The following is a 27,832-nucleotide window of genomic DNA, read 5'->3' as shown; positions in this document are numbered from 1 at the left end:
TAACAATGTTGCTTTAAAAATTAATACTGAAAGTCTTTCAAAACTGTTTAACTAATAGAAGTAATTGGAAAGCCATTAAGTACACTTTTGCGCCCAAGCTCATGTATATTTTTAACAAAACAAAAAAACATTAAACATGTTTTTTTACTAAACATTTTTATTTGCTGAGAATTCCTCAAGTACAGTACATAATCCGAAAATCAATCTCAGAGGATTCTTTCCAAAGGCTAAATCATCAGCACTGTTAACTGCAAGCATGGCCACAGGTGGTCGGGCAACACTTCTGTCTGGCAGGACATTGGCCATCATGGATCTACTTCTCGGCAAAGAGGCGAACGCGGTCCCAAACATCTACCAGGCGTCACTGCATGGATACAAATATTCAGCTTTAGTCTGTGCATTTAGCGTCATTCAATTTAAGAAACAGCACAAAATAGGAACCACTTTAACTTGGAGCAAGTTGTATTTCAAGTATTATGAATCTTTATTTCATAAAGAACTTTTGAGTTGGTGCTATGGGCTAAATTCATGTACTTCGATTTTATCACTCGATGCAAATCTAAAGTAGAAACAAGTGCACAAATTAGACATTAGTATGCTGCGCATCAGATCGTATGAATGATCATACGTTGATGAGTGGCGGCTGTAAACAATAGTCACGTGAATATCACGGCCCTAAACATTCATGGTTTTGAAGCCTCATCTTGAGTTTACACCACGGAGAAAATGTAACCTGGCCAAAGAAGTTATCCTTGCTCAAATCTGTTAACCTCATAGGAAACATTTTACTTATAAAATGTCTACATAATTTATATTTATATTCAATACCAGCGAGCGAGTAAAACTAAACGTTTACTAACATTAGAAACAACAGCCAAGGTCATTTAAACCCTCTCAACAAATCCTTTAAATTCAACGGTATTCAAAAAAGGAAAAGTAGCTATGAATATTAAACTAGGCTATAAAATAACACAAATTAGGCTATGGTGGCTTATATAAAAAAAAAAAAAATTAAAGTACCACATTGCCGTCCACATCTAGTGCTGCAGCATTTGTCTTCGTCCAGACAGTCACTGTCAGAGGAGCATGGCTTGTCACACTCTGTAATTGCACCGAGTTTGCTTGGACACACTCCTGGCTTTGGTTTAACTGCGTTTGGATGACATTATATCAATGAATGCCGAGATGCATTCAAAAGAAAAACACCCACACACACACTAATATAAATACCTATGGATGGAGGCCAACACTGACGTCCACATGCATTGCTGCAGCATTTGTCTTTGTCCGCACAGTCACTGTCGTCGACGCATGAATCCTTACACACTCCTCCAAGGGGTATAACTGGACACACTCCTGGCTTTGCTATTTGTAAAACAAACAGAGAAACCAGATTAATGAATGCTGAACGTCTCATTCAACGCATGGGTCAGTTTTTACACAATTACCTTTGTATGGAGGCCTACACTGATGCCCACAACCATTGCTGCAGCATTTCTCATCTTTCGGACAATCACTGTCTTGGGAACACGCCTCGGAACATTTTCTTTCTGCTTCAGGGATATTGTTTGGACACACTCCTGGCTTTGGTTTATCTGTCAAGCGTTTGTGTCACAGCATATCAGAGAATGTTAAATGACTTCCTGTATTAGATAAAACCCTGATCCACACACCAATAAAATAAAAAATACCTTTAAATGGAGCTGAACACGTATGTCCACATCCATTACTGCAGCATTTCTGATCATTTGGACAGTCACTGTCAGAGGAACACAACTCGACACAAATTCCTACCGTTCCTGGAGGGAGTTTGGGACACACTCCTGGCTTTGGTTTATCTGTCAAGTGTTCGTTTAACAGCATCAGTGAATGTTAAATGACCACTTATATTAAAAAATAAATAAAAACCTGATCCACACACAAATAAAATATAGATACCTGTAAATGGCGCTGTACACATATGTCCACATCCATTGCTGCAGCATTTCTCATCATTTGGACATTGACTGTCAGAGAAACATGACTCGACACATGGTCCTACCGTTCCTGGAGGGAGTTTCGGACACACTCCCGGCTTTGGTTTATCTGTCAAGTGTTTGTATATCAGTGAATCTTAAAGGACAACCTGTATTACAAAATCAAAACCTGATCCACATATTAATAAAATAAAACTACCTTTAAATGGAGCTGTACACGTATGTCCACATCCATTACTGCAGCATTTCTGATCATTCGGACAGTCACTGTCAGAGGAACACGACTCGACACACACTCCTATCAATCCTGCAGGGAGTTTCGGACACACTCCTGGCTTTGGTTCATCTGTCAAGTGTTTGTAGATCAGGGAATGTTAAAGTACAACCTGCATTTAAAAATAAAATACCTGATCCAGACACTAATAAATAAAAATACCTTTAAATGGAGCTGAACACATATGTCCACATCCATTGCTGCAGCATTTCTCATCATTCGGACATTGACTGTCAGAGGAACACGACTCAGCACACGCTCCTACCGTTCCTGGAGGGATTTTCGGACACACTCCTGGCTTTGGTTCATCTGTCATGCGTTTGTATAACAGCAGCATATCACTTAACGAAGGACTTAATAAAATACTCATTTATAATAAAATGCATTAAAAAAAGCTGACACCACACAAAAATATAATAAAAAATAGCACTGTCAAAGTCATTTTCCCTTTGAAAATGCAATTAACCAAAGACTGACTAAAAAGCTTTTTTTTTTTTTTTTTTTTTTTTTAAATAGACTAGTTGGTGTTTAACTTCACAGACAATCTTGCTGGTGGGCTTTAATATAATTAACACCAAACTATCAGGGGATCTCGATAAGCTATTTATCCAGGTGTTATGAAAATTGGGGATATTTAGCAATATAGCTGGTGTGTGATGTATATTATGATGAATAAGAAGGCTTTCTCCAATAAATACCTTTATATGGAGCTGTACACTGATATCCACATCCATTGCTGCAGCATTTCTCATCTTTTGGACACTGGCTGTCATGAGAACACGACTCGACACACACTCCTGCCACGCTCACTGAAATGACATCACTTGGACAGACTCCAGGCTTTGGTTCCCCTGTGTTTGAATAAAACGCATATCCGTGAGTGCTGAATGACTCACTTTATTTTTTATATCTGATCCACACACTAATATAATAAACCAAATACCAAGGTATGGAGCTGTACACCGACGTCCACACTCATTTTTGCAGCATTTCTCATCCCCCGGACAGTCATCGTCACGGAAACAAATTTCACCACCACACACATCATATCCGTTTGTGTTTGGACACACTCCTGGCTTTGCTGTTATTCAAACACATGACCATGCAGTAATGGGCTGAGTCTTAATTTAAGAATCATGGTGAAATAAATTTCACTAAAATTATCATTTTTTGATCAAAAGGTTAGAACCATTTGAAAAGTGAATCTTTTAAACGGTGGTGGTGGTGGCACTATACAGTTGGTCTATAGACTCCAAAATTGGTCCAAATACTACTCATTATCACTATAAGTGCTCCAAATATCATAATTTTCGTATGTTCCATTTATAGGGCTGCCATAGACTCCCATTCTAAAGGAATAATAATAAAGAAAAAGTAAACTACCATGACAATGAACACATCTTGTAACAACTGAACACACATATCTGGTACCCTGGTTCAGTACACACAAAAATAAATAACATTTTTATCCTTCATAATTCTGTTTCCCCATGTACAACTTTATTAACTTCTGCTTACAATTTACTGACCCCCATATCATCCAAGATGTCCATGTCTTTCTTTCTTCAATCGAAAATAAGGTTTCTGATGAAAACATTCCAGGATTTTCTCCATATAATGGACTTCAATGGAAACCAAACGGTTCAAGGTCCAAATAAGAGTTTCAGTGCAGCTTCAAAGGGCTTTAAACGACACCAGACGATGAATATGGGTCTTATCTAGCGAAACAATTGCTAATTTCAAAAATAAATAAAAAAAGTTTAAGTTTTATAAGCACAATTGCTCGCATTGACCCTAATTCATTGTCTGGTGTCGCTTAAAGCCCTTTGAAGCAATGAAACGGTCATTTGGACCTTAACCGTTTGGTACCCAATGAAGTCCATTATATGGAGAAAATCCTGGAATGTTTATCAAAAAAATTAATAAAAAAATGTTTATTAATTTCTTTTCGACTGTAGAAAGGAAGACGTGGACATCTTGGATGACATGGGGGTGAGTAAATTATCAGCAAAAGTGAACTACTCCTTTAAACTTTTTATTTAGAACTAGGCCTACAACATAAAAAAATGTATCTTTCACTGGACGTCTGTTGCCTACTGTAGGCATACTTATAAACTAATATTCTATGATAGGCAAAAGCCATATTTTGTTCAGGTTGTTCACATATTTTTTCGCACTGTAATGAAGTTAAAAGAACTCACCCCTGTATCGATCATTTCGATCATCGACGTTTCTTACGCTCGAGCATACATAGGGACACAATAAAAGAGCGAGCAACGAGTAGTAAAGTCGCGCTGTCATCTTGAAACCTGCGATCACACAATGGACTCTGCTGGGAACGCTCTTTGAGTTTTTAAAGACACAACTGGCGTTTTATTGGGTCGACTGATTAGCCAACCTGATTAGCTCGTTCAGGTGCGGTCAAAGCTAAGGCGTAGCCTACCGTAATTGGGCGTTTCTTCAACTAGGGGAACTTTTATCCTTGTGAAGTTGAATAAAAAAAGTGTTCAAAAGTGGGTCTCTTATGTTTAATCTAATTTTGTCTAGTTTTAAGACTTAGATTACAAGAGAAATTGTTAATAGGCCCTATTTTATTTTTTTCTGACTTGCAATGAATGCAATTCCTAATTTTCATGCATTCAAATGCATTCCTAATTTCCAATAGCCTACAGCTGTTATTTTAAAACTGATTAACTTATGCCACTCATGAATTGTCTGAGGTCTGAGGTTTTTATAACTATTTTTATCAGTTTTTCCACAATGTAGTATACATTTGTCAATGAGATAAATGAACTGCCTAAGGACCAAATTGCTGAACTGTACACCTGTCACACTCTGAAATGTATTGGTTAAAAAAAATTGGTTTGGGCAAGAGCATATTAAAGTAAATAACTTGAATTTGTATATTAAGTAGAGCATAATCTCATAAATTGTTACATTTTTAATGTGTGGTGAGAACTTTTCAATATTTTTTTTTTTAAATGTGTGGTGTAAATGACAGGAGGGCGGTGTTGGAAATGACTGGGTGTTGTGGAAATGACAATGAATTATAAACGTATAAAAACAGTAGAGATATTTATTAGAACAACTCATCACACTCATTAAACTCTATTCACAGTCATTAAACAAAACAACTTGTTTTAGAGTCCTGCTTTGAAGTATGAAACTGATTTGTCTCACAGATTAATTGTGGCAATGCATACTTAAGTCAAAATAGATGCAAATTAAATCAATCAATATTGAAGTAATATAATTTAGAAATAAAAATAATTTCATATTCCATCCATCTTCTCCCGCTTATCTGGGGCTGGGTCCGAAATTACCATATAGACAGGAGGGGAAGCTCATTTGCAATTGGGGGGGTGTGGAGGCATAAAGTCAAGGGAGATGGCCGTAGAGAGTCATAAAGTTGCTCCTGCTGTGAGCTCATGGACAGCTAATGCTCACGCTCTCCGTCTCTGTGAGATTCGGAAGGGAATGATTCAGATTCCTCATGGCACAGCTACTAGAAGACGTACAACTGTCAGAACGGTTGCTCACATCACATCTACATCGTCAAGCTCAGTTTGAGCCTGCACACAGTGAGACCTATTAAGTCCTGTTGTACTGAATGTTGATTGCAGTTCCACTGAGGGCGATCACCCGAGTGCAAAATGAATGGGAGTCTATGGAGCTGGACGTCTAAATTTGTCTCGTTCACTCGATTGGCGTTGGGAAATCTCAAATTTGATTGTAGGTTTTTAAAGATCAACATGGGTTGTAGGTCGAAAGTTGAATGAACGAGTACTTGTCCATTCGATTTCTTACAGGTTAAGTTGTTGTTGCTCATAACACGCTAATGGACGCTGATTGGTCAGTGAAGAACTGATTATGGCCAGAGATTTGCTTGATGGTGTAAGGCCGTCTAAATTGATCCAATGGCGGCACTCGATTAGAAATGAGTGAAGGTCTCACACGACACGTGTTCCGTCTCTTCTCAAAGGGTTTTTGATTAAATGCAATACATTTTATCTTGACAGATGTATTAACTCGTTATTTCATCTGACTCCAGAAATGAAAAGGTTTTTCAATGATATCTGAGCACCATTAAATCTAGTTGATAGTTGTTCAAATTAAAACCATATAGACTCTTGTGTGGCTGATCTCTGCAAGAGTGGGGAATGCGGGGTCGGAGTGTGTGTGTGAGAGGTGTTCAAATGTTCATTTGCAAGCAAGGTCCTTCATCTCAGACCTGTGGTGAGGTGGATCTCTTCAACCAGATCTTCCAGTCTAACAGATACCTCCTTGACCCTGTGGGTCACATTCAGACACTTTCGGGGTGGGGTCACAATAAGACATCGGTCGTGAATTTTGAGATGTAACTCAACAAGTGTCTTTGTAGAAGCTCAGAGGGCTTTGTTCACCTGCAGAACACCCGTTCTCACCAGGTGTTTAGCTTGAGTTCTTCCAAGGTGTCTGTGTGTGTGAGAGGTGTTCAAATGTTCATTTGCAAGCAAGATCCTTCATCTCAGACCTGTGGTGAGGTTGATCTCTTCAACCAGATCTTCCAGTCTCACAGATACCTCTTTGACCCCGTGGGTCACATTCAGACACTTACAGGGTGGGGTCACATTATTGAGTTGTAACTCTACAAGTGTCTTTGTAGAAGCTCAGAGGGCTTTGTTCACTTGCAGAACACCCGTTCTCAGCAGATTTTTAGCTTGAGTTCAGCATGATGAACGGGTTCAGGCTTTCTTCCTGTGGTTCATATAGTCAATCTGGCCCTTTTGACTTGTTCATTTGATGTTCAATTCAATTCAAATGTATTTGTATAGCGCTTTTCACAATACATATTGTTTCAAAGCAGCTTTACAGAAAGTGCATTTCAGAAATGTAAATGGAGTAAATGGAAAAAATACAGTTAGTTGATCAAGTAATAATTTAGGGCATAACATGTCGCCGGCGTTGAGTTGTCTCTTCACAGCCGTTGAGTCGTCTCATCGCAGGTGTTGGGGCATCTGAAGTATCCATGTGTCATTTCTTCATGGAGAAACCTCTGCTTCTGTTCCCCATGACGATAATCTGTCCCTTCTTGACCAATCCTGTGACCTTCAGCGGAGCAGTTGTCTGGGCAGACCTCAGTGGGCGAAGGGGTTCTCATTGGTTTCACTCTGAACAGTGACACCTGAAAAACTGAAAAGTCATGTCATGTTCAATATAAAATATCATGTTCATGTCAGAAAGTGCGATTGGTACATTTGGTCTCAAGTGTTTCTAAAGGTCCTAAAAGATAAGGTGGTTTCATTTTAAATATCTAATTCTTCATTACCACTGTGATGAAGTCTGGATAACGCCAGACCACGTATCATTGAGAATGACACGTGGTCTGGAAACCACATGTTGCACATGCCTCTCGTATTTGAGGTGAGGTTTACGAATGCCCAGAGCTGTATTATTGGGTGCTACGAATGTCTATCAAATGAGCCTGTACGTAGCTCATAGCCAATGGGGTCAATGACACCAGATGACGTATGCAGAGCGACCAGGAAAAAGACGATGGGTTAGAGATTTAGGAGATTTAACGTAAAACTTCTAATAATAACCGTGTTCCAAATAGACGCCTGTCTCTTTTACACGCCTGGTGTGACTGCAGGTTTGGGTAAATAAAAGCCGCTCTCTATTACCTTTACGGGCGAGAGTTGCATGTGTTGTTCATGTCAAATGTACATGATTGTGTCGATACTGCTGTATCAGTATGAGCCAGAATCAGACCCAGAAAGCAGCGATGAAGAGAGGCAAGCAGAACCTCACCACACACGGTTACAAAACGCTTCTGATATTTTGCCTATATTTTTTTTTAAACTTTAAACACGTTTGTTTTACACAAAATAGCATCGGCCTGTTGTGTTCGGTCTCTTGGTTTGTGATGGTGGCTGCTATTGTGAAACTCACCTTCGTCGTGTACTGAGTGTGGATGGCATCAAGATCTCGTCCTGAAGAATCGCAGAGTCAAATGATTATATCTCATCTGGTAACAAGAGCATAGACATAACTTTAAGATCCACTGAATTAAAGAATGTCAGTATTTATCAGTAAAAAGTACATAAAAACAAGAAATATTTACCATTATAATTTGTAATGCTTTCATGTAACTTTATTTTATGAATATATGAAGACTGAGGACAATGTATGTAGCCTAAGTGAATAACTTTGACATGCATATGGACTGAAATGCCTTAAGATTAATTTATTTTATTTTATATTTATCTGTATTTATTTTGTTTATCAAATTTTGTTCAATTTAACTGTGTTTGTTATTGTCATGTAGTCGTGTTGTCGAGAGGCCCAGGAGAAGTTAGGAACTGGTACTAAAACAAAAAGAAAAAATGCTGTGTGCAGCAAAAACTGGCACTAAACAATGCCAAGTGGTACATCCACCAAACCATCAGCATGTCTCACCTCAAACATGATCTATCATTTTGCACAGTACACATGTGAGGCAACCTCCTCAAACCTTCTTCTACTTCTTCTTTTTCTTCTTCTGGCTTTCCGGCAGACTAGATGCCTTACGGCATATCGCTGTCTCCCACAGTTCAGTCTCGGTATCGCTTTATATCTCCATCATTCTCATAGGGCTAATCCTGTTGCCGATATAAAATCCATGACGGTTTCCACAATCCTTAATTGGTTCTCATGAGGATTCAAAATATCTCTCAGTGTCACTGCTTGTAATCCATCTCCTGATATCACAGAATAAAGTTAACCTCCTCAAACCAGATCGAACAATGGTTTAAATACTCAAGTTTCCCACCAAACACTATCGGGCCATACCATTGTCACGGGGTGGAACCTTTCCCCGTGACCCTCACTGAATTTCACAGCAAATCATTTTCATACAAATACAACTAATGTTCACGAACTCATTGATCATAATACAAACATGAATCAATAATCATAATACAAACATTCATAACATATATGACAAACCCAAACATTTAACACCTCACAGCACTCATGTCTCCCTCCATCTTGGAACATGGTATGTTCTGGCTATGCGCACTACCAGAACCCAAAACAAACGATCATGAATGACAATGACAAGAGTTTTTCAGAATACATCCAGCCCCAGTGTTCTCCACTTCAACGGTCATTAGTCAGACATCAGGACTTGAGTCCCAAAATAAATGGAGCCTTTCAGTATTTCTAAAAATCTATTTAAAGTCTTTCAAAACTGTTTAACTCATACAAGTAATTGGAAAGCCATTAAGTACACTTTTGCTCCCAAGCTCATGTAGAATTATTATTTAAAAAAAAAAAAAAAAAACATTACACATGTTTTTTTTACTAGACATTTTTATTTGTTGAGAAGTCCAAGTATGAAAAAAAAAAAAAAAAAAAAAAAAAAAAAAAAAAAACTCAGAGGACTCTTTCCAATGGCTAAATCATCAGCACAGGTGGTTGGGCAACACTTCTGTCTGGCAGGACATTGGCCATCATGGATCTACTTCTCAGCAACGCAGTCCCAAACATCTACCAGGTGTCACTGCATGGATACAAATATATATATTTCAGCTTTAGTCTGTGCATTTAGCGTCATTCAATTTAAGAAACAGCACACAATAGGAACTTTAACTTGGAGCAAGTTGTATTTCAAGTATTATGAATCTTTATTTCGTAAAGCACAATTTTGAATTGGTGCTATGGGCTAAATTCAGGTACTTCGATTTTATCACTCAACGCAAATCTAAAGTAGAAACAAGTGCCCAAATTAGACATTAGTATGCTGCATATCAGATCGTATGAATGATCATACGTTGATGAGTGGCGGCTGTAAACAATCGGTACTTTAATATCACGGCCCTAGACATTCATGGTTTTGAAGCCTCATCTTGAGTTTACGCCACGGAGAAAAATGTAACCTGACCAAAGAAGTTATCCTTGCTCAAATCTGTTAACCTCATAGGAAACATTTTACTTATTAAATGTTTACATAATTTATATTTATATTCAATACCGGCGAGTAAAACTAAACGTTTACAAACATTAGAAACAATAGCCTAGGTCATTTAAACCCTCTCAACAAATCCTTTAAATTAAACGGTTTTCAAAAAAGGAAAAGTAGCTATGAATTAAATTAAACTAGGCTATAAAAAAAAAAAAAAAAAAAAAAAACACAAATTAGGCTATGGTGGCTTAAATAAAAAAAATAAATAAATACCACATTGTAGTCCACATCTAGTGCTGCAGCATTTGTCTTTGCCCGGACAGTCACTGTCAGAGGAGCATGGCTTGTTACACTCTGTAATTGCACGGAGTTTGCTTGGACACACTCCTGGCTTTGGTTTAACTGCGTTTGGATGACATTATATCAATGAATGCATTGATGCATTCAAAAGAAAAGCTGACCCACACACACACACACTAATATAAATACCTATGATTGGAGCCCAACACTGACGTCCACATGCATTGCTGCAGCATTTCTCAGTGGTTGGACAGTCACTGTCATCGTCGCATGAATTCTTACACACATCTCCAAGGGGTATAACTGGACACACTCCTGGCTTTGCTATTTGTAAAACAGGGAAACCAGATTAATGAATTCTGAACGCGTCATTCAACGCTGGGTCAGTTTTTACACAATTACCTTTGTATGGAGGCCTACACTGATGCCCACACCCATTGCTGCAGCATTTCTCATCTTTCGGACAATCACTGTCTTGGGAACACGCCTCGGAACATTTTCTTTCTGCTTCAGGGATATTGTTTGGACACACTCCTGGCTTTGGTTTATCTGTCAAGTGTTTGTATAACAGCATCAGTGAATGTTAAATGACTTCCTGTATTAGATAAAAACCTGATCCACACATTAATAAAATAAAAAAAACCTTTAAATGGAGCTGAACACGTATGTCCACATCCATTACTGCAGCATTTCTCATCTTTTGGACAGTCACTGTCAGAGGAACACAACTCGACACAAATTCCTACCGTTCCTGGAGGGAGTTTCGGACACACTCCTGGCTTTGGTTTATCTGTCAAGTGTTTGTTTAACAGCATCAGTGAATGTTAAATGACCACCTGTATTAAAAAAAATAAAAACCTGATCCACACACTAATGAACTATAGATACCTGTAAATGGCGGTGTACACATATGTCCACATCCATTGCTGCAGCATTTCTCATCATTTGGACATTGACCGTCAGAGAAACATGACTCGACACATGGTCCTACCGTTCCTGGAGGGAGTTTCGGACACACTCCTGGCTTTGGTTTACCTGTCAAGTGTTTGTATAACAGTGAATCTTAAAGGACAACCTGTATAAAAAAAAAAAAAAAAAAAAAAAAACCTGGTCCAAACAAAGGCCTCGTTTACACTGCATGGTTCAAGTGACCCAAATCCGATTTTCTTCTCATGTGGCACAGATCGTATATGACCGACATGCAAGCAGGAGAAAAAAAAAAAAAAAAAAAAAAAAAAAACCCATGGATTCCGATTTTCTCAGATCGGATTCAGGTCTCATTCATATGTGGTAATAAAACGGATACGTGCATTTGTGTGTGCCATGTAAGCAGACAAATTGGATATTCCCCAGTAAATGAGAGTCATACGTCATTAAAAAGTGCGCGATGGAAGAAAGGATACACACAGTGGAGCAATGCGGAGGTTTCATGTCTTTTGAGTGTTTGGGGCGAAGAGTGCAGGAAAAAAAAAAAAAAAAAAAAAAGCAGGGTTACAGAAATAAATCAGTGTTTTGAAGACATTTCACGAGATATGAGGCATTGTTTTAAGTGCTGGAGGCTACAGTGCCTCTCCTCTTTTTGTCTCCGCCGTACGAGACCAGTGTTTTGATGACTTTTCAAAGTATTGTGGAAAGAAAAACACTGGATAATTTTATTCACATCTGCATCCATTGAATTTCGTGCTGTTTTACTTAATTTCCCGGGTCAGAACATCTGCGTTTGGTAGTTTCAGCAGTGCATAGTGTAAATGCAGAAATCGGTTACGGGTCACTTTTAAAAGATGATGTAAAAAAAAAAAAAAAATGAAAAGATGAGATAAAGATAAAAAAAAAAAAAAAAAAAAAAAAATTTTAAAATCGGATTTAGTCAGAAAATTGGATTTGGGCATCAAGACCTGCAGTGTAAATGCAGCCTAATATAATAAAAATACCTGTAAATGGAGCTGAACACGCATGTCCACATCCATTGCTGCAGCATTTCTGATCATTAGGACAGTCACTGTCAGAGGAACACAACTCGACACAAATTCCTACCGTTCCTGGAGGGAGTTTCGGACACACTCCTGGCTTTGGTTTATCTGTCAAGTGTTTATATATCAGTGAATCTTAAAGGACAACCTGTATTAAAAAAAAAAAAACCTGATCCACACACTAATGAACTATAGATACCTGTAAATGGCGGTGTACACATATGTCCACATCCATTACTGCAGCATTTCTGATCATTTGGACAGTCACTGTCAGAGGAACACCACTCAGCACACGCTCCTACCGTTCCTGGAGGGAGTTTTGGACACACTCCCGGCTTTGGTTTACCTGTCAAGTGTTTGTATAACAGTGAATCTTAAAGGACAACCTGTATTAAAAAATAAAAACCTGATCCACACACTAATGAACTATAGATACCTGTAAATGGCGGTGTACACATATGTCCACATCCATTGCTGCAGCATTTCTCATCATTCGGACATTCACTGTCAGAGGAACACCACTCAGCACACAGTCCTACCGTTCCTGGAGGGAGTTTCGGACACACTCCCGGCTTTGGTTTACCTGTCAAGTGTTTGTATATCAGTGAATCTTAAAAGACAACCTGTATTAAAAAAATAAAAACCTGATCCACACACTAAGGCCTCGTTTACACTGCATTGTTCAAGTGACCCAAATCTGATTTTATCTTCTCATGTGGCACAGATCGGATAGGACCGGTGAACATGTAAGCAGGAAAAAAAAAAAAAAAAACGATTTTTCCGATTTTCCCAGATCGGATTCAGGTCTCATTCATATGTGGTAATAAAACGGATACGTGCATTTGTGTGTGCCATGTAAGCAGACAAATTGGATATTCCCCAGTAAATGAGAGTCGTACGTCATTAAAAAGTGCGCGATGGAAGAAAGGATACACACAGTGGAGCAATGCGGAGGTTTCATGTCTTTTGATTGTTTGGGGCGAAGAGTGCAGGAAAAAAAAAAATGCAAGGTTACAGAAATAAATCCGTATTTGAAGACATTTCACGAGATATGAGGCACCGTTTTAAGTGCTCGTGGCTACATTGCCTCTCCTCTTTTTCTCGCCGCCGTACGACTTTTCAAAATCTGCAGCCATTGAATTTCGTGCTGTTTTCCTTAATTTCCCAGGTCAGAACATCTGCATTTGGTAGTTTCAGCAGTGTATGGTGTAAATGCAAAAATCAGATACAGGTCACTTTTAAAAGATGATGTAAGCAGGTTATGAAAAATTTTAGAAAAAAAAAAAAAAAAGAAAAAAAAAACGGATTTAGTCAGAAAATCGGATTTGGGCATCAACACCTGCAGTGTAAATGCAGCCTAATATAATAAAAATACCTGTAAATGGAGCTGAACACGCATGTCCACATCCATTACTGCAGCATTTCTGATCATTTGGACAGTCACTGTCAGAGGAACACAACTCGACACACAGTCCTACCGTTCCTTCAGGAAGTTTGGGACACACTCCTGGCTTTGGTTCATCTGTCAAGTGTTTGTATAACAGCATATCAGTGAATGTTAAATGACCACCTGTATTAAAATAAAAACCTGATCCACACACTAATATAATAAAAAATAAATAAAAAAATAAAAATACCTTTAAATGGAGCTGTACACGCATGTCCACCACATCCATTCCTGCAGCATTTCTGATCATTCGGACAGTCACTGTCAAAGGAACACGACTCGACACACGGTCCTACCGTTCCTGGAGGGAGTTTCGGACACACTCCTGGCTTTGGTTTATCTGTCAAGTGTTTGTAGAACAGCATCAGTGAATGTTAAAGGACCACCTGTATAACAAAATAAAAAACCTGATTCACATACTAAAAAAAAAAAAAAAAAAAAAAAAAAAATGTATATGGAGCTGAACACTTATATCCGCATCCATTGCTGCAGCATTTCTGATCATTCGGACATTGACGGTCATTAGAACATGAATGGACACACAGTCCTACCATTCCTGCAGGGACTTTCGGACACACTCCTGGCTTTGGTTCATCTGTCATGCGTTTGTATAACAGCAGCATATCACTTAACAGGGGACTTGCCAATAAAATGTATTCGTTTATAATAAAATGCATAAAAAAAGCTGACTCACCACACAAAAATATAATAAAAATAGCACGGTCATTCATTTCCCCTCAGAACACTTATACTATTCATTATCACTACAAGTGCTCCAAATATCATAATTTTCGTATGTTCCATTTATAGGGCTGCCACTCATTCGAAAGGAGTAATAATAAAGAAAAAAGTAAACTACCATGACAATGAACACATCTTGTAACAACTGAACACACATATCTGGTACCCTGGTTCAGTACACACACAAAAATAAACAACATTTTTATCCTTCATAATTCTGTTTTCCATGCACAACTTTATTAACTTTTGCTTACAATTTACTCACTCCCATATCATCCAAGATGTCCATGTCTTTCTTTCTTCAATCGAAAAGAAATTAAGGTTTCTGATGAAAACATACCAGGATTTTCTCCATATAATGGACTTCAATGGAAACCAAACCGTTCAAGTTCCAAAAGAGAGTTTCAGTGCAGCTTCAAAGGGCTTTAAACGACACCAGACGATGAATGGGTCTTATCTAGCGAAACAATTGCTAATTTCAAAAATAAATAAAAAAAGTTTAAGTTTTATAAGCACAATTGCTCGCATTGCTCCGCTCTGTGATGACCGTTCGTGACTCTCCTGTTCGAACTTCAAAATTAACAAATCTTTTGTCATTTGTCATTTTTGAAATGGACGATCGTTTCGCTAGACAAGACCCTAATTCATCGTCTGGTGTCGCTTAAAGACCTTTGAAGCAATGAAACGGTCATTTGGACCTTGAACCGTTTGGTACCCAATGAAGTCCATTATATGGAGAAAATCCTGGAATGTTGATCAAAAAAATTATTTAAAAAATGTTTATTAATTTCTTTTCGACTGTAGAAAGGAAGACGTGGACATCTTGTATGACATGGGGGTTTATCAGCAAAAGTGAACTACTCCTTTAAACTTTCTATTTAGAACTAGGCCTACAACATACAAAATGTATCTTTCACTGGACGTCTGTTGCCTACTGTAGGCATACAAGTTATATAAACTAATGTTTTATGATAGGCAAAAGCCATATTTTGTTCAGGTTGTTTACATATTTTTTCGCACTGTAATGAAGTTAAAAGAACTCACCCATCCAGCATACACAGGGGCACAATAAAAGAGCGAGCAACGAGTAAAGTCGAGCTGTCATCTTGAAGCCTGCGATCACACAATGGACTCTGCTGGAAACGCTCTTGAAACAGTGCTTTTAAAGACACAACTGGCGTTTTATTGGGTCGACTGATTAGCCAACCTGATTAGCTCGTTCAGGTGCGGTCAAAGCTAAGGCGTAGCCTACCGTAATTGGGCGTTTCTTCAACTATAGGGGAACTTTTATCCTTGTGAAGTTGAATTAAAAAAGAGTGTTCAAAAGTGAGTCTCTTGTGTTTAATCTAATTTTGTCTAGTTTTAAGACTTAGATTACAAGAGAAATTGTTAATAGGCCCTATTTTTTTTTCCGACTTGCAATGAATGCAATTCCTAATTTTCATGCATTCAAATGCATTCCTAATTTCCAATACAGCTGTTATTTTAAAACTGATTAACTTATGCCACTCATGAATTGTCTAAGGTCATTTTTATAACTATTTTTATCAGTTTTTCCACAATGTAGTATACATTTGTCAATGAGATAAATGAACTGCCTAAGGACCAAATTGCTGAACTGTACACCTGTCACACTCTGAAATGTATTGGTTAAAAAATATTGGTTTGGGCAAGAGCATATTAAAGTAAATAACTTGAATTTGTATATTAAGTAGAGCATAATCTCATAAATTGTTACATTTTTAATGTGTGGTGAGAACTTTTCAATATTTTTTTTTTAAATGTGTGGTGTAAATGACAGGAGGGCGGTGTTGGAAATGACCGGGTGTTGTGGAAATGACAATGAATTATAAACGTATAAAAACAGTAGAGATATTTATTAGAACAACTCATCACACTCATTAAACTCTATTCACAGAGTCCTTAAACAAAACAACTTGTTTTAGAGTCCTGCTTTGAAGTATGAAACTGATTTGTCTCACAGATTAATTGTGGCAATGCATACTTAAGTCAAAATAGATGCAAATTAAATCAATCAATATTGAAGTAATATAATTTACAAATAAAAATAATTTCATATTCCATCCATCTTCTCCCGCTTATCCGGGGCTGGGTCCGAAATTACCGTATAGACAGGAGGGGAAGCTCATTTGCAATTGGGGGAATGTGGAGGCATAAAGTCAAGGGAGATGGCCGTAGAGAGTCATAAAGTTGCTCCTGCTGTGAGCTCATGGACAGCTAATGCTCACGCTCTCCGTCTCTGTGAGATTCGGAAGGGAATGATTCAGATTCCTCATGGCACAGCTACTAGAAGACGTACAACTGTCAGAACGGTTGCTCACATCACATCTACATCGTCAAGCTCAGTTTGAGCCTGCACACAGTGAGACCTATTAAGTCCTGTTGTACCGAATGTTGATTGCAGTTCCACTGAGGGCGATCGCCCGAGTGCAAAATTAATGGGAGTCTATGGAGCTAGACGACTAAATTTGTCTCGTTCACTCGATTGGCGTCGGGAAATCTCAAATTTGATTGTAGGTTTTTAAAGATCAACATGGGTTGTAGGTCGAAAGTTGAATGAACGAGTACTTGTCCATTCGATTTCTTACAGGTTAAGTTGTTGTTGCTCATAACACGCTAATGGACGCTGATTGGTCAGTGAAGAACTGATTATGGCCAGAGATTTGCTTGATGGTGTAAGGCCGTCTAAATTGATCCAATGGCGGCACTCGATTAGAAATGAGTGAAGGTCTCACACGACACGTGTTCCGTCTCTTCTCAAAGGGTTTTTGATTAAATGCAATACATTTTATCTTGACAGATGTATTAACTCGTTATTTCATCTGACTCCAGAAATGAAAAGGTTTTTCAATGATATCTGAGCACCATTAAATCTAGTTGATAGTTGTTCAAATTAAAACCATATAGACTCTTGTGTGGCTGATCTCTGCAAGAGTGGGGAATGCGGGGTCGGAGTGTGTGTGTGAGAGGTGTTCAAATGTTCATTTGCAAGCAAGGTCCTTCATCTCAGACCTGTGGTGAGGTGGATCTCTTCAACCAGATCTTCCAGTCTAACAGATACCTCCTTGACCCTGTGGGTCACATTCAGACACTTTCGGGGTGGGGTCACAATAAGACATCGGTCGTGAATTTTGAGATGTAACTCAACAAGTGTCTTTGTAGAAGCTCAGAGGGCTTTGTTCACCTGCAGAACACCCGTTCTCACCAGGTGTTTAGCTTGAGTTCTTCCAAGGTGTCTGTGTGTGTGAGAGGTGTTCAAATGTTCATTTGCAAGCAAGATCCTTCATCTCAGACCTGTGGTGAGGTTGATCTCTTCAACCAGATCTTCCAGTCTCACAGATACCTCTTTGACCCCGTGGGTCACATTCAGACACTTACAGGGTGGGGTCACATTATTGAGTTGTAACTCTACAAGTGTCTTTGTAGAAGCTCAGAGGGCTTTGTTCACTTGCAGAACACCCGTTCTCAGCAGATTTTTAGCTTGAGTTCAGCATGATGAACGGGTTCAGGCTTTCTTCCTGTGGTTCATATAGTCAATCTGGCCCTTTTGACTTGTTCATTTGATGTTCAATTCAATTCAAATGTATTTGTATAGCGCTTTTCACAATACATATTGTTTCAAAGCAGCTTTACAGAAAGTGCATTTCAGAAATGTAAATGGAGTAAATGGAAAAAATACAGTTAGTTGATCAAGTAATAATTTAGGGCATAACATGTCGCCGGCGTTGAGTTGTCTCTTCACAGCCGTTGAGTCGTCTCATCGCAGGTGTTGGGGCATCTGAAGTATCCATGTGTCATTTCTTCATGGAGAAACCTCTGCTTCTGTTCCCCATGACGATAATCTGTCCCTTCTTGACCAATCCTGTGACCTTCAGCGGAGCAGTTGTCTGGGCAGACCTCAGTGGGCGAAGGGGTTCTCATTGGTTTCACTCTGAACAGTGACACCTGAAAAACTGAAAAGTCATGTCATGTTCAATATAAAATATCATGTTCATGTCAGAAAGTGCGATTGGTACATTTGGTCTCAAGTGTTTCTAAAGGTCCTAAAAGATAAGGTGGTTTCATTTTAAATATCTAATTCTTCATTACCACTGTGATGAAGTCTGGATAACGCCAGACCACGTATCATTGAGAATGACACGTGGTCTGGAAACCACATGTTGCACATGCCTCTCGTATTTGAGGTGAGGTTTACGAATGCCCAGAGCTGTATTATTGGGTGCTACGAATGTCTATCAAATGAGCCTGTACGTAGCTCATAGCCAATGGGGTCAATGACACCAGATGACGTATGCAGAGCGACCAGGAAAAAGACGATGGGTTAGAGATTTAGGAGATTTAACGTAAAACTTCTAATAATAACCGTGTTCCAAATAGACGCCTGTCTCTTTTACACGCCTGGTGTGACTGCAGGTTTGGGTAAATAAAAGCCGCTCTCTATTACCTTTACGGGCGAGAGTTGCATGTGTTGTTCATGTCAAATGTACATGATTGTGTCGATACTGCTGTATCAGTATGAGCCAGAATCAGACCCAGAAAGCAGCGATGAAGAGAGGCAAGCAGAACCTCACCACACACGGTTACAAAACGCTTCTGATATTTTGCCTATATTTTTTTTTAAACTTTAAACACGTTTGTTTTACACAAAATAGCATCGGCCTGTTGTGTTCGGTCTCTTGGTTTGTGATGGTGGCTGCTATTGTGAAACTCACCTTCGTCGTGTACTGAGTGTGGATGGCATCAAGATCTCGTCCTGAAGAATCGCAGAGTCAAATGATTATATCTCATCTGGTAACAAGAGCATAGACATAACTTTAAGATCCACTGAATTAAAGAATGTCAGTATTTATCAGTAAAAAGTACATAAAAACAAGAAATATTTACCATTATAATTTGTAATGCTTTCATGTAACTTTATTTTATGAATATATGAAGACTGAGGACAATGTATGTAGCCTAAGTGAATAACTTTGACATGCATATGGACTGAAATGCCTTAAGATTAATTTATTTTATTTTATATTTATCTGTATTTATTTTGTTTATCAAATTTTGTTCAATTTAACTGTGTTTGTTATTGTCATGTAGTCGTGTTGTCGAGAGGCCCAGGAGAAGTTAGGAACTGGTACTAAAACAAAAAGAAAAAATGCTGTGTGCAGCAAAAACTGGCACTAAACAATGCCAAGTGGTACATCCACCAAACCATCAGCATGTCTCACCTCAAACATGATCTATCATTTTGCACAGTACACATGTGAGGCAACCTCCTCAAACCTTCTTCTACTTCTTCTTTTTCTTCTTCTGGCTTTCCGGCAGACTAGATGCCTTACGGCATATCGCTGTCTCCCACAGTTCAGTCTCGGTATCGCTTTATATCTCCATCATTCTCATAGGGCTAATCCTGTTGCCGATATAAAATCCATGACGGTTTCCACAATCCTTAATTGGTTCTCATGAGGATTCAAAATATCTCTCAGTGTCACTGCTTGTAATCCATCTCCTGATATCACAGAATAAAGTTAACCTCCTCAAACCAGATCGAACAATGGTTTAAATACTCAAGTTTCCCACCAAACACTATCGGGCCATACCATTGTCACGGGGTGGAACCTTTCCCCGTGACCCTCACTGAATTTCACAGCAAATCATTTTCATACAAATACAACTAATGTTCACGAACTCATTGATCATAATACAAACATGAATCAATAATCATAATACAAACATTCATAACATATATGACAAACCCAAACATTTAACACCTCACAGCACTCATGTCTCCCTCCATCTTGGAACATGGTATGTTCTGGCTATGCGCACTACCAGAACCCAAAACAAACGATCATGAATGACAATGACAAGAGTTTTTCAGAATACATCCAGCCCCAGTGTTCTCCACTTCAACGGTCATTAGTCAGACATCAGGACTTGAGTCCCAAAATAAATGGAGCCTTTCAGTATTTCTAAAAATCTATTTAAAGTCTTTCAAAACTGTTTAACTCATACAAGTAATTGGAAAGCCATTAAGTACACTTTTGCTCCCAAGCTCATGTAGAATTATTATTTTAAAAAAAAAAAAAAAAAACATTACACATGTTTTTTTTACTAGACATTTTTATTTGTTGAGAAGTCCAAGTATGAAAAAAAAAAAAAAAAAAAAAAAAAAAAAAAAAAAACTCAGAGGACTCTTTCCAATGGCTAAATCATCAGCACAGGTGGTTGGGCAACACTTCTGTCTGGCAGGACATTGGCCATCATGGATCTACTTCTCAGCAACGCAGTCCCAAACATCTACCAGGTGTCACTGCATGGATACAAATATATATATTTCAGCTTTAGTCTGTGCATTTAGCGTCATTCAATTTAAGAAACAGCACACAATAGGAACTTTAACTTGGAGCAAGTTGTATTTCAAGTATTATGAATCTTTATTTCGTAAAGCACAATTTTGAATTGGTGCTATGGGCTAAATTCAGGTACTTCGATTTTATCACTCAACGCAAATCTAAAGTAGAAACAAGTGCCCAAATTAGACATTAGTATGCTGCATATCAGATCGTATGAATGATCATACGTTGATGAGTGGCGGCTGTAAACAATCGGTACTTTAATATCACGGCCCTAGACATTCATGGTTTTGAAGCCTCATCTTGAGTTTACGCCACGGAGAAAAATGTAACCTGACCAAAGAAGTTATCCTTGCTCAAATCTGTTAACCTCATAGGAAACATTTTACTTATTAAATGTTTACATAATTTATATTTATATTCAATACCGGCGAGTAAAACTAAACGTTTACAAACATTAGAAACAATAGCCTAGGTCATTTAAACCCTCTCAACAAATCCTTTAAATTAAACGGTTTTCAAAAAAGGAAAAGTAGCTATGAATTAAATTAAACTAGGCTATAAAAAAAAAAAAAAAAAAAAAAAAAAAAAAAAAACACAAATTAGGCTATGGTGGCTTAAATAAAAAAAATAAATAAATACCACATTGTAGTCCACATCTAGTGCTGCAGCATTTGTCTTTGCCCGGACAGTCACTGTCAGAGGAGCATGGCTTGTTACACTCTGTAATTGCACGGAGTTTGCTTGGACACACTCCTGGCTTTGGTTTAACTGCGTTTGGATGACATTATATCAATGAATGCATTGATGCATTCAAAAGAAAAGCTGACCCACACACACACACACTAATATAAATACCTATGATTGGAGCCCAACACTGACGTCCACATGCATTGCTGCAGCATTTCTCAGTGGTTGGACAGTCACTGTCATCGTCGCATGAATTCTTACACACATCTCCAAGGGGTATAACTGGACACACTCCTGGCTTTGCTATTTGTAAAACAGGGAAACCAGATTAATGAATTCTGAACGCGTCATTCAACGCTGGGTCAGTTTTTACACAATTACCTTTGTATGGAGGCCTACACTGATGCCCACACCCATTGCTGCAGCATTTCTCATCTTTCGGACAATCACTGTCTTGGGAACACGCCTCGGAACATTTTCTTTCTGCTTCAGGGATATTGTTTGGACACACTCCTGGCTTTGGTTTATCTGTCAAGTGTTTGTATAACAGCATCAGTGAATGTTAAATGACTTCCTGTATTAGATAAAAACCTGATCCACACATTAATAAAATAAAAAAAAACCTTTAAATGGAGCTGAACACGTATGTCCACATCCATTACTGCAGCATTTCTCATCTTTTGGACAGTCACTGTCAGAGGAACACAACTCGACACAAATTCCTACCGTTCCTGGAGGGAGTTTCGGACACACTCCTGGCTTTGGTTTATCTGTCAAGTGTTTGTTTAACAGCATCAGTGAATGTTAAATGACCACCTGTATTAAAAAAAATAAAAACCTGATCCACACACTAATGAACTATAGATACCTGTAAATGGCGGTGTACACATATGTCCACATCCATTGCTGCAGCATTTCTGATCATTTGGACATTGACCGTCAGAGAAACATGACTCGACACATGGTCCTACCGTTCCTGGAGGGAGTTTCGGACACACTCCTGGCTTTGGTTTACCTGTCAAGTGTTTGTATAACAGTGAATCTTAAAGGACAACCTGTATAAAAAAAAAAAAAAAAAAAAAAAACCTGGTCCAAACAAAGGCCTCGTTTACACTGCATGGTTCAAGTGACCCAAATCCGATTTTCTTCTCATGTGGCACAGATCGTATATGACCGACATGCAAGCAGGAGAAAAAAAAAAAAAAAAAACCCCCATGGATTCCGATTTTCTCAGATCGGATTCAGGTCTCATTCATATGTGGTAATAAAACGGATACGTGCATTTGTGTGTGCCATGTAAGCAGACAAATTGGATATTCCCCAGTAAATGAGAGTCATACGTCATTAAAAAGTGCGCGATGGAAGAAAGGATACACACAGTGGAGCAATGCGGAGGTTTCATGTCTTTTGAGTGTTTGGGGCGAAGAGTGCAGGAAAAAAAAAAATAAAAAAATAAAAAAATAAAAAAAAAAAAAGCAGGGTTACAGAAATAAATCAGTGTTTTGAAGACATTTCACGAGATACGAGGCATTGTTTTAAGTGCTGGAGGCTACAGTGCCTCTCCTCTTTTTGTCTCCGCCGTACGAGACCAGTGTTTTGATGACTTTTCAAAGTATTGTGGAAAGAAAAACACTGGATAATTTTATTCACATCTGCATCCATTGAATTTCGTGCTGTTTTACTTAATTTCCCGGGTCAGAACATCTGCGTTTGGTAGTTTCAGCAGTGTATAGTGTAAATGCAGAAATCGGTTACGGGTCACTTTTAAAAGATGATGTAAAAAAAAAAAAAAAAAATGAAAAGATGAGATAAAGATAAAAAAAAAAAAATTTTAAAATCGGATTTAGTCAGAAAATTGGATTTGGGCATCAAGACCTGCAGTGTAAATGCAGCCTAATATAATAAAAATACCTGTAAATGGAGCTGAACACGCATGTCCACATCCATTGCTGCAGCATTTCTGATCATTCGGACAGTCACTGTCAGAGGAACACAACTCGACACAAATTCCTACCGTTCCTGGAGGGAGTTTCGGACACACTCCTGGCTTTGGTTTATCTGTCAAGTGTTTATATATCAGTGAATCTTAAAGGACAACCTGTATTAAAAAAAAAAAAACCTGATCCACACACTAATGAACTATAGATACCTGTAAATGGCGGTGTACACATATGTCCACATCCATTGCTGCAGCATTTCTGATCATTTGGACAGTCACTGTCAGAGGAACACCACTCAGCACACGCTCCTACCGTTCCTGGAGGGAGTTTCGGACACACTCCCGGCTTTGGTTTACCTGTCAAGTGTTTGTATATCAGTGAATCTTAAAGGACAACCTGTATTAAAAAATAAAAACCTGATCCACACACTAATGAACTATAGATACCTGTAAATGGCGGTGTACACATATGTCCACATCCATTGCTGCAGCATTTCTCATCATTCGGACATTCACTGTCAGAGGAACACCACTCAGCACACAGTCCTACCGTTCCTGGAGGGAGTTTCGGACACACTCCCGGCTTTGGTTTACCTGTCAAGTGTTTGTATATCAGTGAATCTTAAAAGACAACCTGTATTAAAAAAATAAAAACCTGATCCACACACTAAGGCCTCGTTTACACTGCATTGTTCAAGTGACCCAAATCTGATTTTTTCTTCTCATGTGGCACAGATCGGATATGACCGGTGAACATGTAAGCAGGAAAAAAAAAAAAAAAAAACGATTTTTCCGATTTTCCCAGATCGGATTCAGGTCTCATTCATATGTGGTAATAAAACGGATACGTGCATTTGTGTGTGCCATGTAAGCAGACAAATCGGATATTCCCCAGTAAATGAGAGTCGTACGTCATTAAAAAGTGCGCGATGGAAGAAAGGATACACACAGTGGAGCAATGCGGAGGTTTCATGTCTTTTGATTGTTTGGGGCGAAGAGTGCAGGAAAAAAAAAAATGCAAGGTTACAGAAATAAATCCGTATTTGAAGACATTTCACGAGATATGAGGCACCGTTTTAAGTGCTCGTGGCTACATTGCCTCTCCTCTTTTTCTCGCCGCCGTACGACTTTTCAAAATCTGCAGCCATTGAATTTCGTGCTGTTTTCCTTAATTTCCCAGGTCAGAACATCTGCATTTGGTAGTTTCAGCAGTGTATGGTGTAAATGCAAAAATCAGATACAGGTCACTTTTAAAAGATGATGTAAGCAGGTTATGAAAAATTTTAGAAAAAAAAAAAAAAAAAGAAAAAAAAAACGGATTTAGTCAGAAAATCGGATTTGGGCATCAAGACCTGCAGTGTAAATGCAGCCTAATATAATAAAAATACCTGTAAATGGAGCTGAACACGCATGTCCACATCCATTACTGCAGCATTTCTCATCATTTGGACAGTCACTGTCAGAGGAACACAACTCGACACACAGTCCTACCGTTCCTTCAGGGAGTTTGGGACACACTCCTGGCTTTGGTTCATCTGTCAAGTGTTTGTATAACAGCATATCAGTGAATGTTAAATGACCACCTGTATTAAAATAAAAACCTGATCCACACACTAATATAATAAAAAATAAATAAAAAAATAAAAATACCTTTAAATGGAGCTGTACACGCATGTCCACCACATCCATTCCTGCAGCATTTCTGATCATTCGGACAGTCACTGTCAAAGGAACACGACTCGACACACGGTCCTACCGTTCCTGGAGGGAGTTTCGGACACACTCCTGGCTTTGGTTTATCTGTCAAGTGTTTGTAGAACAGCATCAGTGAATGTTAAAGGACCACCTGTATAACAAAATAAAAAACCTGATTCACATACTAAAAAAAAAAAAAAAAAAAAAAAAATGTATATGGAGCTGAACACTTATATCCGCATCCATTGCTGCAGCATTTCTGATCATTCGGACATTGACGGTCATTAGAACATGAATGGACACACAGTCCTACCATTCCTGCAGGGACTTTCGGACACACTCCTGGCTTTGGTTCATCTGTCATGCGTTTGTATAACAGCAGCATATCACTTAACAGGGGACTTGCCAATAAAATGTATTCGTTTATAATAAAATGCATAAAAAAAGCTGACTCACCACACAAAAATATAATAAAAATAGCACGGTCATTCATTTCCCCTCAGAACACTTATACTATTCATTATCACTATAAGTGCTCCAAATATCATAATTTTCGTATGTTCCATTTATAGGGCTGCCACTCATTCGAAAGGAGTAATAATAAAGAAAAAAGTAAACTACCATGACAATGAACACATCTTGTAACAACTGAACACACATATCTGGTACCCTGGTTCAGTACACACACAAAAATAAACAACATTTTTATCCTTCATAATTCTGTTTTCCATGCACAACTTTATTAACTTTTGCTTACAATTTACTCACTCCCATATCATCCAAGATGTCCATGTCTTTCTTTCTTCAATCGAAAAGAAATTAAGGTTTCTGATGAAAACATACCAGGATTTTCTCCATATAATGGACTTCAATGGAAACCAAACCGTTCAAGTTCCAAAAGAGAGTTTCAGTGCAGCTTCAAAGGGCTTTAAACGACACCAGACGATGAATGGGTCTTATCTAGCGAAACAATTGCTAATTTCAAAAATAAATAAAAAAAGTTTAAGTTTTATAAGCACAATTGCTCGCATTGCTCCGCTCTGTGATGACCGTTCGTGACTCTCCTGTTCGAACTTCAAAATTAACAAATCTTTTGTCATTTGTCATTTTTGAAATGGACGATCGTTTCGCTAGACAAGACCCTAATTCATCGTCTGGTGTCGCTTAAAGACCTTTGAAGCAATGAAACGGTCATTTGGACCTTGAACCGTTTGGTACCCAATGAAGTCCATTATATGGAGAAAATCCTGGAATGTTGATCAAAAAAATTATTTAAAAAATGTTTATTAATTTCTTTTCGACTGTAGAAAGGAAGACGTGGACATCTTGTATGACATGGGGGTTTATCAGCAAAAGTGAACTACTCCTTTAAACTTTCTATTTAGAACTAGGCCTACAACATACAAAATGTATCTTTCACTGGACGTCTGTTGCCTACCGTAGGCATACAAGTTATATAAACTAATGTTCTATGATAGGCAAAAGCCATATTTTGTTCAGGTTGTTTACATATTTTTTCGCACTGTAATGAAGTTAAAAGAACTCACCCATCCAGCATACACAGGGGCACAATAAAAGAGCGAGCAACGAGTAAAGTCGAGCTGTCATCTTGAAGCCTGCGATCACACAATGGACTCTGCTGGAAACGCTCTTGAAACAGTGCTTTTAAAGACACAACTGGCGTTTTATTGGGTCGACTGATTAGCCAACCTGATTAGCTCGTTCAGGTGCGGTCAAAGCTAAGGCGTAGCCTACCGTAATTGGGCGTTTCTTCAACTATAGGGGAACTTTTATCCTTGTGAAGTTGAATTAAAAAAGAGTGTTCAAAAGTGAGTCTCTTGTGTTTAATCTAATTTTGTCTAGTTTTAAGACTTAGATTACAAGAGAAATTGTTAATAGGCCCTATTTTTTTTTCCGACTTGCAATGAATGCAATTCCTAATTTTCATGCATTCAAATGCATTCCTAATTTCCAATACAGCTGTTATTTTAAAACGGATTAACTTATGCCACTCATGAATTGTCTAAGGTCATTTTTATAACTATTTTTATCAGTTTTTCCACAATGTAGTATACATTTGTCAATGAGATAAATGAACTGCCTAAGGACCAAATTGCTGAACTGTACACCTGTCACACTCTGAAATGTATTGGTTAAAAAATATTGGTTTGGGCAAGAGCATATTAAAGTAAATAACTTGAATTTGTATATTAAGTAGAGCATAATCTCATAAATTGTTACATTTTTAATGTGTGGTGAGAACTTTTCAATATTTTTTTTTTTAAATGTGTGGTGTAAATGACAGGAGGGCGGTGTTGGAAATGACCGGGTGTTGTGGAAATGACAATGAATTATAAACGTATAAAAACAGTAGAGATATTTATTAGAACAACTCATCACACTCATTAAACTCTATTCACAGAGTCCTTAAACAAAACAACTTGTTTTAGAGTCCTGCTTTGAAGTATGAAACTGATTTGTCTCACAGATTAATTGTGGCAATGCATA

At 38.2% G+C, this 27,832-nt stretch overlaps 1 protein-coding gene across 11 annotated transcripts; it reads right to left on the bottom strand.

Moving 5' to 3' along the window:
• Positions 1-146: 146 nt before the first annotated feature.
• On the bottom strand, positions 147-27,001 carry LOC120475646 (uncharacterized). 11 transcript variants are annotated; one of them, XM_089120585.1, is made up of 23 exons: positions 26,872-27,001; positions 25,280-25,429; positions 25,018-25,164; positions 24,077-24,223; positions 23,840-23,986; positions 23,602-23,748; positions 22,559-22,705; positions 12,881-13,027; positions 12,644-12,790; positions 12,406-12,552; positions 11,363-11,509; positions 11,118-11,264; positions 10,877-11,023; positions 3,194-3,331; positions 2,949-3,101; positions 2,413-2,559; positions 2,176-2,322; positions 1,939-2,085; positions 1,692-1,838; positions 1,449-1,595; positions 1,231-1,365; positions 1,021-1,149; positions 147-364 (listed from the first exon to the last, which is right to left on the bottom strand). In XM_089120585.1, the coding sequence occupies exons 1-23, from the start codon at positions 26,930-26,932 to the stop codon at positions 306-308; spliced, it is 3,177 nt and encodes a 1,058-aa protein (XP_088976711.1). In that variant the 5' UTR covers positions 26,933-27,001; the 3' UTR covers positions 147-305. The 11 variants fall into 11 exon arrangements, with proteins under 11 accessions (XP_088976711.1, XP_088976727.1, XP_088976713.1 ...); XM_089120601.1 differs by lacking the exon at positions 12,406-12,552; XM_089120587.1 differs by lacking the exon at positions 12,644-12,790.
• Between the last annotated feature and the right edge of the window lie 831 nt (positions 27,002-27,832).

The sequence above is a fragment of the Pimephales promelas genome, chromosome 2, assembly GCF_988280905.1.
Source record: "Pimephales promelas chromosome 2, fPimPro1.hap1.1, whole genome shotgun sequence".
In the NCBI taxonomy this organism is placed as follows: Eukaryota; Metazoa; Chordata; class Actinopteri; order Cypriniformes; family Leuciscidae; genus Pimephales; species Pimephales promelas.
Note: the sequence above shows the minus strand (reverse complement) of the source record. Positions and strands in the feature narration are given on the sequence as shown.

Coding starts and splice junctions, on each gene's coding strand:
- LOC120475646 (XM_089120585.1), bottom strand. CDS start 26,932: ATGACAGCTCGACTTTACTCGTTGCTCGCTCTTTTATTGTGCCCCTGT. Junction 23,987..24,076: donor GTGTACACCGCCATTTACAG/GTATCTATAGTT, acceptor AACACTTGACAG/GTAAACCAAAGCCGGGAGTG. Junction 1,150..1,230: donor GTGTTGGCCTCCATCCATAG/GTATTTATATTA, acceptor ATCCAAACGCAG/TTAAACCAAAGCCAGGAGTG.